We start from the raw sequence: 15,031 nt of genomic DNA, 5'->3' as shown, positions 1-15,031 counted from the left end.
CAGATACTATGTTTTCCCAACCTGCAGACCAGGAGATTCCCTCGGGTGCCTACATCACCAGGGCCCTGGATTTCAAGTACAAAACGAGGTGGCCTTTGGGCAGACACCGAGCTAGCTTTTTTTTTTTCATGCCCCAGTGGTGCCTGGAACACCAGTGAGACAGAACCCTTCACTTCCCTGGAAAGGGGCTGAAGCCAGGGAGCCATGTGGTCTAGCTCAATGGATCCCATCCCCTTGGAGCTCACCAGGCTAAGATCCACTGGCTTGAAATTCTTGCTTCCCACACAGCAGTCTGAAGTTGACCTGGGATGCTTGAGTGGTGGGGGAGTGGCATCCCCCATTACTAAAGCTTGAGTAGGCGGTTTTCCCCTCGGAGTATAAACAAAGCCACTGGGCAGTTAGAACTGGTAGAGCCCACGACAGCTCAGCAAAGCCTCTGCAGTCAGACTGCCTCTCTAGATTTCTTCTCTCTGGGCAAGGCATCTCTGAAAGAAAGGCAGTAGCCCCAGTCAGGGTCTTATAGATAAAACTCCCATCTCCCTGGGACAGAGCACCTCAGGGAAGGGCAGCTGTGGGTGTAGCTTCAGCAGACTTAAACATTCCAGCCTGCTGGCACTGAAGAGAGCAATGGATCTCCCAGCACAGCACTAAAGCTCTGCTAAGGGACAGACTGCCTCCTCAAGTGGGTCCCTGACCTCCGTGCCTCCTGACTGGGAGACACTGCCCAGCAGAGGTCAACAGACACCTCATACAGGAGAGCTACAGCTGCCATCTGGCAGGTGCCCTTCTGGGACAAAGCTTCCAGAGAAAGGAACAGGCAGCAATCTTTGCTGTTCTGCAGCCTCCACTCATGATACCCAGGCAAATAGGGTTTGAAGTGGACCTCCAGCAAACTTCGGCAGACCTGCAGCAGAGAAGCCTGACCATTAGAAGGAAAACTAACAAACAGAAAGGAATAGCATCAACATCAACAAACCCCATCCAATGATCACCAACATCAAAGACCAAAGATAGATAAATCCATGAAGATGAAGAAAAAACAGTGCAGAAAGGCTGAAAATTCCAAAAATTGAATGCTTCTTCTCCTCCAAAGGATCATAACACCTCTCCAGCAAGGGAACAAAACTGGATGGAGAATGAGTTTGGGGAATTGACAGAAGTAGGCTTCAGAAGGTGGGTAATAACAAACTCCTCCAAGCTAAAGGAGCATGTTCTAACCTAATGCAAGGAAGCTAAGAACCTGAATAACCAGTTTAGAGAAGAATATAAATGCCCTGATGGAGCTGAAAACACAGCACGAGAACTTCATGAATCATACACAAGTATCAATAGCTGAATCAATCAAGCAGAAGAAAGGATATCAGAGATCAAAGAGCAACATAATGAAATGAAGTATGAAGACAAGATTAGAAAAAAAGGAGTGAAAAGGAAAGAACAAAGCCTCCAAGAAATATGGAACTATGTAAAACGACCAAATTTATGTTTGATTGTTGTACCTGAACATGACTGGGAGAATGGAACCAAGTTGGAAAACATTCTTCAGGATATTATCCAAGAGAACTTCCCCAACCTAGCAAGACAGGCCAACATTCAAATTCAGGAAATACAGACAACACCACAAAGATACTCCTCGAGAAGAGCAACCCCAAGACACATAATTGTCAGATTCACCAAGGTTGAAATGAAGGAAAAAATGTTAAGGGTAGCCAGAGAGAAAAATTGGGTTACCCACAAAGGGAAGTGCATCAGACTCACAGCAGATCTCTCTGCAAAAACCTATAAGCCAGAATAGAGTGGGGGCCAATATTCAACATTCTTAAAGAAAAAAATTTTCAAGCCAGAATTTCATATCCAGCCAAACTGAGCTTCATAAAGGAAGGAGAAATAAAATCCTTTACAGACAAGAAACTGCTGAGAGATTTTGTCACCACCAGGCCTGCCTTACAAGAGCGCCTGTAGACAGAACTAAATTTGGAAAGGAAAAACCAGTACCAGCCACTGTAAAAACATACCAAATTGTAAAGATCATCGACACTATGAAGAAACTGCATTAATTAATGGGCAAAATAACCAGCTAGCATCATAATGACAGGATCAAATTCACACATAACAGCATTAAACTTAAATGTAAATGGGCTAAATGCCCCCAATTAAAATACACAGACTAGCGAATTAGATAAAGAGTGAAGACCCATTGATGTGCTGTATTCAGGAGACCCATCTCATGTGCAAAGACACACATAGGATGGAGAAAGATGTACCAAGCAAAAGGAAAGAAAAAAAAAAAAAAAAGCAAGGGTTGCAATCCTAGTCTCTGATAAAACAGACTTTCAATGAACAAAGGTCAAAAAAGACAAAGAAGGGGATTACATAATGGTAAAGGGATCAATGCAACAAGAAGAGCTAACTATCCTAAATATATATGCACCCAATACAGGAGCACCCAGATTCATGAAGCAAGCTCTTAGAGACCTACAAAGAGACTTAAACTTTCACACAATAATAGTGGTAGACTTTAACACCCCACTGTCAATATTAGATCAACGAGACAGAAAATTAACAAAGATATTCAGGACTTGAACTCAGCTCTGGAGCAATTGGACCTAATAGACATCTACGGAACTCTCCACCCCAAATCAACAGAATGTACATTCTTCTTAGCACCACATCACACTTATTCTAAAACTTACCACATAATTGAAAGTAAAACACTCCTCAGCAAATGCAAAAGAATGGAAAGCATGGCAGTCTCTCAAACCATAGTGCAATCAGATTAGAACTCAGGATTAAGAAACTCACTCAAAACCACACAACGACATGGAAACTGAACAACCTGTTCCTGAATGACTACTGGGTAAATAACAAAATGAAGGCAGAAATAAGTTTTTTGAAATCAATGAGAACAAAGACACAAATACCAGAATCTCTGGGACACAGCTACAGCAATGTTTAGAGGGAAATTTATAGCACTAAATGCCCACAGGAGAAAGCAGGAAAGATCTAAAATCAACACCCTAATATTACAATTAAAAGAACTAGAGAAACAAGAGCAAACAAATTAAAAAACTAGCAGAAGACAGAAATAACTAAGATCAGAGCAGAATTAAGGAGATAGAGACACGAAAAACTCTAAAAAATCCATGAATCCAGGAGTTGGTCTTTTGAAAAGCTTAACAAAATAGAGATAGATCGCTAGCCAGACTAATAAAGAAGAAAAGAGAGAAGAATCAAATAGACACAATAAAAAATGATAAAGAGGAATCACCACTGATCCCACAGAAATACAAACTACCATCAGAGAATACTATAAACACCTCTACACAAATAAACTAGAAAATCTAGAAAAAATGGATAAATTCCTGGACACATACACACTCTCATAACTAAATCAAGAAGAAGTTGAATCCCTGAATAGACCAATAACAATTCTGAAATTGAGGCAGTAATTAATAGCCTAGCAACCAAAACAAGCCCAGGACCAGACAGGTTAACAGCCAAATTCTACCAGAGGTAAAAAGAGGAGCTGGTACCATTCCTTCTGAAACTATTTCAAACAATAGAAAAAGAGGAACTCCTCCCTAACTCATTTTATGAGGCCAGCATCATCCTTATACCAAAACCTGTCAGAGACACAACAAAAAAAGAAAATTTCAGGCCAATATCCCTGATGAGCATTGATGTGAAAATCCCCAATAAAATACTGGTAAACGGAATCCAGCAACACATCAAAAAGCTTATCCACCACGATCAAGTCAGCTTCATCCCTGGGATGCAAGGATGTTCAACATACACAAATCAATAAACGTAATCCATCACATAAATAGAACCAGTGACAAAAACCACATGATTATCTCAATAGATACTGAGAAGGCCTTCAACAAAATTCAACAACTCTTCATGCTAAAAATTCTCAATAAACTGGGTATTGATGGAACATAACTCAAAATAATAAGAGCTATTTATGACAAACCCACAGCCAATATCATACTGAATGGGCAAAAGCTGGAAGCATTCCCCTTGAAAACTGGCACAAGACAAGGATGCCCTCTCTCACCACTCCCATTCAACATAGTATTGGAAGCTATGGCCAGGGAAATCAGGCAAGAGAAAGAAATAAAGCATATTCAAATAGGAAGAGAGGAAGTCGAATTGTCTCTGTTTGCGGATGACGTGATTGTATTTTTAGAAAACCCCATAATCTCAGCCCCAAATCTCCTTAAGCTGATAAGAAACTTCAGCAAAATCTCAGGATACAAAATCAATGTGCAAAAATCACAAGCATTCCTACCAATAATAGACAAACAGAGAGCCAAATCATGAATGAATTCCCATTCACAATTGCTGCAAAGAGAATAAAATACCTAGGAATACAACTTACAAGGGATGTGAAGGATGTCTTCAAGGAGAACTACAAATCACTGCTCAAGGAAGTAAAAGAGGACACAAACAAATGGAAAATCATTCCATGCTCATGGATGGGAAGAATCAATATTGTGAAAATGGCCATACTGCACAAAGTAATTTGTAGATTCAATGTTATCCCCATCAAGCTACCATTGACTTTCTTCACAGAATTAGAAAAAACGACTTTAAATTTCAAATGGAACCAAAATAGAGCACATATAACTAAGACAATCCTAAGCAAAAAGAACAAAGCTGGAGGCATCATGCTACCTGACTTCAAACTATGCTACAAGGCTACAGTATCCAAAACAGCATGGTACTGGTACGAAAACATATATAGACCAATGGATCAGAACAGAGGCCTCAGAAATAATGCCACACATCTACAATTATCTGATCTTTGACAAACCTGCCAAAAAAAAAGGGGAAAGGATTTTCTATTTAATAAATGATATTGAGAAAACTAGCTAGCCATATGCAGAAAACTGAAATGGGACCCCTTCCTTACACCTTATACAAAAATTAACTCAAGGTGGATTAAAAATTTAAACATAAGACCTAAAACCATAAAAACCCTAGAAGAAAACCTAGGCAATACCATTCAGGACATAGGCACGGGCAAAGCCACCATGACTAAAATACTAAAAGCAATGGCAGCAAAAGCTAAAATTAACAAATGGGAACTAATTAAATGAAAGAGCTTCTGTACAGCAAAAGAAACTATCATCAGGGTGAACAGGCAACCTACAGAATGGGAGAAAATTTTTGCAATCTATCTAGCTGACAAAGGGCTAATCTCCAGAATCTACAAGAAACTTAAATTTACAAGAAAAAAAACAAACAATCTCATCAAAAAGTGGGCAAAGAATATTAACAGACACTTCTCAAAAGAAGACATTTATGCAGCCAATAAACATATGAATAAAAGCTCTCATCACTGGTCATTAGAGAAATGCAAATCAAAACCACAATGAGATACCAGCTCACGCCAGTTAGAATGGTGATCATTAAAGTCAGGAAACAACAGATGCTGGAGAGGATGTGGAGAAATAGAAACTCTTTTACACTGTTGGTGGGAGTGTAAATCAGTTCAACTATTGTGGAAGACAGTGTGGCAATTCCTCAAGGACCTATAAACAGAAATACCATTTGACCCAGCAATCCCATTACTGGGTATATATCCAAAGGATTATAAATCGTTCTACTATAAGGACACATGCACACGAATGTTCACTGCAGCACAGTTTACAATAGCAAAGACCTGGAATCAACCCAAATGCCCATTGATGATAGACTGGATAAAGAGAATGTGGCACATATACACTGTGGAATACTATGCAGCCATAAAAAAAGGATGAGTTCATGTCCTTTGCAGGGAAATGGATGAAGCAGGAAACCATCATTCTCAGCAAACTAACACAGGAACAGAAAACCAAACACTGCATGTTCTCATTCATAAGTGGGAGTTGAACGATGAGACCACGTAGACACAGGGAGGAGAACATCAGACACTGGGGCCTGTCAGGGGTGGGAGGCTAGGGGAGGGATAGCATTAGGAGAAATACCTAATGTAGATGACAAGTTGACGGGTGCAGCAAACCACCATGGCACATGTATACCTGTGTAACAAACTTGCACTTTCTGTACATGTATCCCAGAAATTAAAGTATAATAAAAAAGAAGAAAGAAAGAAGAAAGAAAGAAAGAGAAAGAAAGAAAGCAAGCACAAGAAGAGGAGGAAAGAAAGCAGTGATGAGTAAAACTGCTGGTGCTTCAGCCCTTAGCATTAAGGCAATGGCACCAAACTATTAGCAGTACTTGTGTTTTTTTGCTAGCATGCATTCACCATGATAATAAATGCTAGTTTCATTTGATTTTCCTTTATGAAGCAGCAAAGGTGTTAATTGTGTTAAGTCTGTATCTTTGAATACACGGGCCTTTCTTCAAGACATGGGAATCATGCATAAAGCATGTTTCGGCTGCACACTTAAGTTCAAGGTTTACAGAGAAAAAGTACTTATGCGATTGAGCTGAACTAGCCTCCACCCTTTTTTAAACATAAGAATACCATTTTTATATGAAAGAATGATTGACAGCCACACTCTTATTCTAATTTGCTTATTTAGCAGACAAGTTCCTTAAGATGAACAAATGAGACTGTCATTTTAAGGCAAACAATTGCTAGTATTTGTTGCCAATGACAAAATTTGAGGTAACTAGAAAATTAAAATTTTGGAAAAATTGTATCGGCCACTCATGAGATTAACAATACTTCACAATACTTCAAGATTTGTCTGATGAGAATGGTAGTGATATTAACAAATGTGATTTTTTTGATATTGTATTGTGAAATCTGGAAGGTCTGCCTAACTCAATGAATCAATATTTTACAAAGCACAAAGCATCATATTACAAAATTACACATTGGTTAAAAAAAGCCATCCAAAATGAAAAGAGACCAATGGCTTTTCATGTTAACCATATGAAACATTCATCAATATTGTTTCAGGTTACTCATTGAAACTACCTTTCACCTGTTATCTAGTTTGAAGGTAATATCCAAGAAGAATGATCACAGTCATTGAAAAAAGCTGTTACACGCTTCTCCCTTTTCCAACTATATGTTTATATGAGGTTTGACTTTCTTCATGGAATTCAATTTTTTAAAAAGGCAAAAGATTAAATGCAGAAGCAGATATGAGATTCCAGTTGTCTTCCATTAAACCAGATGTTTAAAGAGATTTACAAAAATGTAAAACAGTGCCACTCCATTTTAGAGCAGAAAGCCTGTTAATTTTTGTTTCAGAAAATAGTTATTTTTTCATAAAAACATATTACAATAATATGCAGTGGGTTTCTTATTATAATTATTAAATGAATCAATAGATAATTATTTAAAAATGTTACACTAAAGCTCTTGGGGAATCTTAATTTTTAAGAGTATAAGGGAGTCCTGAGATCTAAAAGTTTGAGGACCACTAGATTAAAATAATTAGAGATAAATTAGTAAGTGTTAATGAGAAGAAGAAAAAGTTAACACTTGTTTTGAATGTCTGTTTTGTTCTGAGTTCATTCGGTTCTCACAGTTACCCTAGGAGGTGAGTATTATTATACCCATTTATAGGTAATGAGACTGAGCTCAAAGAGAGTAATTGTTTATCCAAAGTTATAATTTTAACCCAGGTCTGAAAAATCCTATGCTCTTTCCTTTTACCTCTAATTGTTTTCCTACTAAAGAACATTTTATTCTATAATATAGTTTGATCAAAGGATTGACTTTTTATCTTCACATGTATATGTATGTATGTGTGTACAAGGTGATACTATCTGGACAGAGAAACTGAGAGAGTTAGGGCTATAATGGAAATGGAAAGCATATAATATTGCCACAAAAAAAGAACTTGCTATTTACAAGCTTAATGGTAAATTTTGTCAATAATAATCTTCAGGAAATAGGACATATTGAACCTTTCAACAGATCAAATATATGATTCTCCTTCAGTCTCCACTTTCTGCACCCCCTGCAGTGCTCTGGTCTCTCCCTAATCACACCCTATTGTTAATAGTACCAATGCCAAATGCTTTCATTCATTAACTCATTCAATTCTTAAAACCACTCTCTGTGATTGGTATTGTTATTCCAGACTTACAGAGGAAAACATTGAAGACTTGAGAGATGAAATGATTCGCCTAAGGTCACATTATGAGTAAATATATGAATCAAGATCGAATCCAGGGCTCACTCTGAAGCCCTTGTGCTTAATCACCCTGCAATACCATGTACCTGCTTCCCCAAAGGATTTCAGCTACTTGAGAACTGGGACCAGGTCTTTTCTTCCAAATATCCCCCTGCCTAGCACATTGCTTGGTACATAATTGGAACTCAGCAACTTTTTGTTGAACAAATGAATGAATAAATGAATGCATGAATAAGATACAGTCAGAGCTAAATAAATGAGCCAAACTGCTTTCATTTACTGGAAGCCTGATTAAGGATAAGGTCTCATTGTTAGTTTAAGATGCTGGGCTGCTAGTTTAGCTGAGCCATTCAACATTGTTAATTTTAGTTATTTTCTCTGGTAACATTCCACAGTCATTGGTTCCCATGGTTATTATTGTACATGTTGCTACTTCTTTCCTGATCTGTGACATGAGGAATGATTTTAAATATACCCCCTGGGGCAGAGGTGGCACTTTGTAATTCTAGATGAAATTACCCTACTAAACTCTCTATGGAAGCTTATTGTAGGGGAAAGACACACAGTATACCAAAGAACTAAATACAAATTATATTCAGGTAGAATATTCTCTGATTTTATAAAAGGGATCAAAAGCATTAGCAATGCTTTTATGAAAGGTATTTAAGAGGTTGTTAGCACCAAGCTTATCTCCCTTTACAAGTGAAATAAGCAATTAACAACAATAATCATACCTTATTTTTATTCTACATCATTTTTGAGGGTACAGGTGTTTATAATTCTGTATAGAGATCTATGTATTCAGCGTTGCAGGAACTGATCTTAGATGCCACCTTTTTCTGTCTTCCCTCATGACAAAATGCTGATTTTGGAGGGGCAAGTAGCAATGTGCTTCCTTTGTAGTTAACTGGTCATGTAACTAAGTGCCAGTCAATTGGATGCAAGTCTTAGGTATTGAGTAAAATTTCTGGCAAAACCCCTTAAGTTGGGAAATAAAATTTAAAACCATTTATAATTAAAAAAAAAAAAAAACCTACCAAGCAAGGAATAGAAGATAATTTCCTTGATCTGATGAAAGGAAATAAAAAACCACTAGCTAACAACATATGGTGAAACATTGATCCTTTCTCCCTAAGATCATGAAGATGTCTAGGTTGTCCTCTCCTACTACATCTATTTAAAAGAGTACTAGAGATCCAAGCCAAGTAAGGTCAGAAATAATAAAGAGGAAGTATAGACATTGGAGAAAAAGAAGTTGTTATTCACAGATGACATGATCATATACACAGAAGATTCTAAGGAATCTATAAAAATCGCACTAGAACTAAAGAGAAAATTAATATAAAGTTTGCAGGATACAAAGTGAGTATGTAAAATCAATTGTATTTCTACATGTTATCCAAAAAGAATTTGAAAATAAAAATTTTAAATGTCCCTAGAAATAAGTAAAACAAAACATGTGCAAGATATCTACCCTGAAAATGATAGAACATTGTGCTGAGAAATTAAACAAGATCTGAATGAGTGAAGATATATGTCATGTAAAATGATTGAAAAATTCAATACGTGTCAGATGTTCAATATCCCCACAAATTGATCTATGGTTTCAATGTTGTCTCAATAAAAATCTCAGCATATTTTTTGAAGAAATTGACAAGTTGATTCTTAAATTTATATGGAAATGTCAAGGATCTAGGATAAACAAAATGAAAGGACAAAATTGGAGGACTTATGCTCCTGATTTCAAGACTGTCTATAAAGCTACAGTAAGGGAGTTAGTGAGGCATTAGTGGTTACATGGTTATATTCAATGGATCAATGAAACAGAGTAGTGTCCAGAATTAGACTCACACATATATGGTCAATTGCTTGTCAACAAAGACATTAAGATAACTCAATGTGGAAAGGAAAATCTTGTCTAACAAATAGTGCTTGAACAACTAGATGTCTCTATGGAAACAAAAAAATCAACCTAGACCTTTTTTTCTCATTCCAAATACAAAAACTAATTTGAGATCAGAAGCCTAAATGTAATCACATTAAACACAAAGCTTCTAGAAGAAAATATAGGAGGAGTCTTTGTGACTTTTACAGTAAGCAAAAATTTATTAGGACATAAAAACACTATAAAATTTAAAATTAATAAGCTGGACTTCATCAAAATTAAAAACTTTTGCTCGACCAAAGGCATTTTCAGAAAAATTAAAATACAAGCCATAAACTGGGAGAGAATATTTTTGACAAATATATATATATTTTTGGCAAAATATATTTGACAAAAAACTTGTATCCAGCATATATAAAATACTCTTACCACACAATGTTGGAAAGATAGTCTAATCTTAGATTTCAAAAGAAGCTTCACAAAATAAATAGGAATGGCAAATAAACACAGGAAAAGGTGCTCAACATCATTCATCATTAAGGGGATGCAAATTAAAGCTACAATGAGATACTACTGCACACCTATTAGAATGTCTAAAATTTAAAAAACTGACAACATCAAGTGTAAGGATGTAGAATATCTGGAACCTTGTCACACTGCTGATTGAGATGCAAAATGGTACATTCACTTTGGAAAACAATTTGGTAGTTTCTTTGAAAATTAGAAGTATCATACAGTTCAGCAATTCCAGTTTAGGTGTCTATTGAAGAGAAGCAAAAGCATACATCCATGCAAAGACTTCAATGCAAGTGCTCACAGCAGCCTTTTCATAATAGCCCCCTAAAATAGAAACAACCCAAATGTCCTCCAATGAAAGAATGAGTAAACAAAATATAGTAAATAAATACAATGGATTATTAACTGAAACAAAAAGGAGCAAACTCCTGATGCATACAAAATCATAGGTAAATCTTGAAAACATTATGTTGAACCAAAGATGCCAAACACAGAGGGCATATACTACATTACATATTTATATAAAATTCAGGAATAGGCAAAACCAATATAAATTATAGACATCGGAAAGTGGTTGCCTCTGAAGTGGTAGAACTGACTGTAATGGGAAATTTCTGAGGTGATGGAAATATTCTACATCATGTTTTGGATACCAATTGCAATGGTATATTTAACCATCAAAACACATCAAACTAAACATTTTCCATCTGTGCATTTTAGGCATGTCAACTATGCCTCACAAGGAATTGTGGGGGAGTGGGCAGACAGTGTCCTTATTACCTCTATTTTCCTCCTTTCCTCCTGACTGAAATGAAGAAGTGATGATTAGTGCCCTGGCACCATTCTTGGACCATGAAGATAAAATCCAAGTGTCAATAATGGTGAAGCAGAGAGCAGAAAAAGGCCTGGATTCCTCATGTTTGTGAATCTGCCATACAGCCCTGAATGGCCTTACTCTGGTCCTTATATAAAAGAAGAGAAGAAAATATTGGCTGGGCACAGTGGCTCATGCCTGTAATCCCAGCACTTTGGGAGGCCAAGGCAGGTGGATCACTTGAGGTCAGGAGTTTGAGAACAGCCTGGCCAACATAGCAAAACCCAGTCACTACTAAAACTACAAAAATTAGCCAGGTGTGGTGGCGGGCACCTGTAATCTCAGTTACTCAGGAGGCTGATGCAGGAGAATTGCTTGAACCCAGGAGGCAGAAATTGCAGTGAGCTGAGATCACGCCACTGCACTCCAGCCTGGGTGACAGAGTGCAGTGTCACTCAAACTCCATCTCAAAAACAAACAAACAAACAAACAACAACAAAAAAAAACTCCCTTTTTAAGCCACCATCGCAGATATTTAAAACCAAACACAATTTTTCAGTGTTACAATCATTGATAAGTTCCTTTTATGGTTAAATTATTTTTGATTATGTTAGATTGTAGTTGGGAGCTACATTGAGTTTTTTTAAATGGTATAATAAAAGCTATTTATCTTTTATAGTGATTGATGCTTTTGGTGTATAAAAGTATTATAAGTCAATAAACATTTGGAAAATTATTTCACATATATTAGATGTATAGTAGTAATAGGCTTGCTTTTGGGACAAATCGAATATTGGTACAGATCATGGGTTAGTCATGTGGCCTTGGGCAAATAGCTAATCTCTCAGAGCCTCTTATTTCTTCTGAGTATAGGACTGGTGTTATTAAGCTTTAACTTGCTGTTATGAAGACTGAATGAGGTCATGTATGTAAAACCTTCAGCACAAGGTCTGGCACAGAGCATATAGTGGCTCTTTTTCAATAAGAGAGTATTAAATAATTTGTTTCTGAATATGTCATTCACTTAACAGGTAAGCCATCACAAAGCAATTTGTCCTCCACCATCACCTGCATAATATGTGGTTTTAATAGCTTATTATAACATATTAGAATGGAGTCATTGCCTATGAAGTCATTTACTACTGAATTTAATAGCTGTGAAGGCTGCCCAGGCCTTCTCCAAGCAATAGAAGAAACAAATATTTCCCAAAGTACATCAGAGAAAGTTGCAAAAATTGTTATTTTGCCAGAAGTCATTGTTGTGGAGAAACATTATGAGAAAGTGAAGGTTATTCTCCAATAACCTCAGAAAGTGGTGGCCACTGAGACTAGAAAGTGTGTGAGAGACTGGGCGAGGTGCCATCCAGTGGAGCCTACAGTGAAAGACTTTGTCCCCTTGTCTGCATAACACACATTCTGGTTTGCTACACCCTGCCCTACACTGGGAGGCAGATGCAGAGACTGCAAGAACCCATGGCTAGAACCATGTAGTTCAGATGACCTCACCTCCACTCCAAGCAACCTAGGCACTGGAGAGGACTGCTAAGATCCAACCAGACGAGGCAAAAATGCCAGGGAGTTAGCAAGCTCCTGGCAAGTGCAGCTCAGAGCCGGGATATCTCCACAAAAAATCAGTGCACGACAATGCCAAGAGAATCATTTACTTACCTGCAAGGGTTGGCAATTTCTTCTGGTGTTGTTTTCACAAAAGGGGATACAGGTTTTTCCACAAATGATCCGAAGCCCAGTCTAAAGTTGCTGGTTAATTTAGACATCTCCTTGGAAAGCCGGGAGCCCAGCTCCTTAATTGTGTGGAGGTCATCATCCATGGAGGCGGAGAGGTCCATGAGGTAATACAAATCCACCGGATAGTCCTCGGTCTGGCGGACATGCACTTGCAGAGTCTGCGCACCACCTGCAAAGCCCAACAGGAAAAGCAAACCCAGAAAAAAACACTGAGATTCATTTGCAACTGGCCAGTTGCTGGGTCAGCTGCCTATTACACCTCAGTAAGAACTTACTGAAAGTCAAGATCCTAAATGAACCAACCCATGAAATTTTTTCAGTGGGGAGTTTAGAACTACTGGAGGATAAGTTAGGATATTTTATATCTCCTTGGGAGAACTAGCATCCATTTAGATAGAAGATAAGCTGAATTTTTTGTGCGTCGTTTTAGAAAAGAGGAATCAAATAAAAGAGAGTTTAAATCTACATTACAACCCTTGAAGAAATGTGAGGTAAGCCTTAACAACATTTGAGTAATTTAAATGGTTACTATTAGAGAAGGCTTCTTTAGTAACACATTTGGAGTGCCAGGGACCAATGTGAATAAAGAAAAGTGTGAGCCTAGCAATTTTCTATTTCCTTAAGAATGGGAAATTCGAGGCATAATAATCAATGATACGTAATACAATACAAGACACATTAGTGGAGTAGAAGAATTACCATATATGACGTTAGATCTATTTACATGAGCCAAATCCTAACATACCTGGTCTCAACTTAAGGATCAAGCTTTGAGGCGCAATCTGAACAATGTCAGAACTATTTTTCTGTGTGCCTACACTGAGAGGCTTATTTTTAAGTATTTCTACTTGGGAGACAGGGTTTTCGATGAAGTTTAATTGACATCCTTTAGCTAATAGGTTTGCTGGGGTATCACACCTTTCGCCAACTCCAGATGGATGGGTGAAATTCTAAAAAAGAAAAAAGAAAAACAGTAACTAGAAAAAGAAAACAAATCTGAATTTCTTATAAGATACCAGCAATTGAAAGTTTTTCTGCATACTTTGCTAGTTAAGCATCTTGCCATGTTGTATCCCTACATGACTAACACTGATTATAGGCCTAAAGTTAAGTTATAGGTGAATAACCAGAGAATTCTGCCAGTAAAATTCTGAGTAAAACTGGCATCTCCTTTTAATTATATTCAATTGAATTCACGTAACAGTTGTGCGTGTGCGTGCTTGCGTGTGTGTGTGTGCACGTGCATGCGTGTGTGTGTGTGTGCACGTGCATGCGCACGTGTGTGTGTGTCTTAAGCTCACTTCTTTAAAGCTTCTTCCCAGGTCATAACCAAATCCTTGAAACAGTGAGGTTCATAGATTTTCCTTGTATATTTTCAATCCTGCTTTGATACAGGAACTCAAAAAAGGCATAATTCTCTTGGACTTTTGTTTGTGGCTGCATCGGTCAAGGCTGTGGTAGGGGAGTGAGCTGCGTTTGTGCTCTCTTGTCTGTGAGGCCACCCTTCATGGATATACACTGAATTTGGAATTTGGGTTTCTACAGGTACAGCCCGGTTCTGAGTTTGGTGTCGAGGTTTGTTTCTCTTTGAGCATGCTACTCAGCTCTCGCTGAACTTGGCATTCGCATGATTTGATTTATGTTTAGATTATCTTTATGAGATCCAGTGGGTAGAGACTTGTTTTAAAATTCAGAGAGCTAATGCCTGTCTTTCTCACCATGAATCAATTAGACATCGCTCTCTAGCGTCTTAGGATGGCTTGTTACATAGTCCCCAATCATCTTCATACTGCTTTCACATAGTTTTCAGTTTGACCAGATAAGGAGTGCCTATTTGGGACTTTTTCACTGGTGTGGTACAGAGTCACGAATTTGTGAAAATTTAATTTTTAAAAGATCTGGATAATGTCTGACCAGTAATATTTGTCCAAAACCTAGAACACATGCCTTAGGAGCCAGTAGTAGTTC

General features: G+C 37.6%; 1 protein-coding gene across 7 annotated transcripts in view; it reads right to left on the bottom strand.

The window, feature by feature from the left end:
- Positions 1-15,031, bottom strand: part of ITGB6 (integrin subunit beta 6) — a 136,961-nt gene that overhangs the window by 65,267 nt on the left and 56,663 nt on the right. For 6 of the 7 annotated variants that reach the window (XM_064382687.1, XM_012454830.1, XM_064382686.1 and 3 more), the window contains 2 exons: positions 13,809-14,013; positions 12,986-13,232 (listed from right to left, as the gene is read on the bottom strand). In XM_064382687.1, coding sequence (XP_064238757.1) covers positions 12,986-13,232; positions 13,809-14,013 — 452 coding nt within the window. The remainder of the gene's footprint in view (positions 1-12,985; positions 13,233-13,808; positions 14,014-15,031) is intronic. The other variant, XM_064382690.1, reaches the window with a different exon arrangement.

The sequence above is a fragment of the Aotus nancymaae genome, unplaced genomic scaffold (assembly GCF_030222135.1).
Source record: "Aotus nancymaae isolate 86718 unplaced genomic scaffold, 86718_ANA_hifiasm-v0.15.2.pri h1tg000029l, whole genome shotgun sequence".
Lineage (NCBI taxonomy): Eukaryota > Metazoa > Chordata > Mammalia > Primates > Aotidae > Aotus > Aotus nancymaae.
Note: the sequence above shows the minus strand (reverse complement) of the source record. Positions and strands in the feature narration are given on the sequence as shown.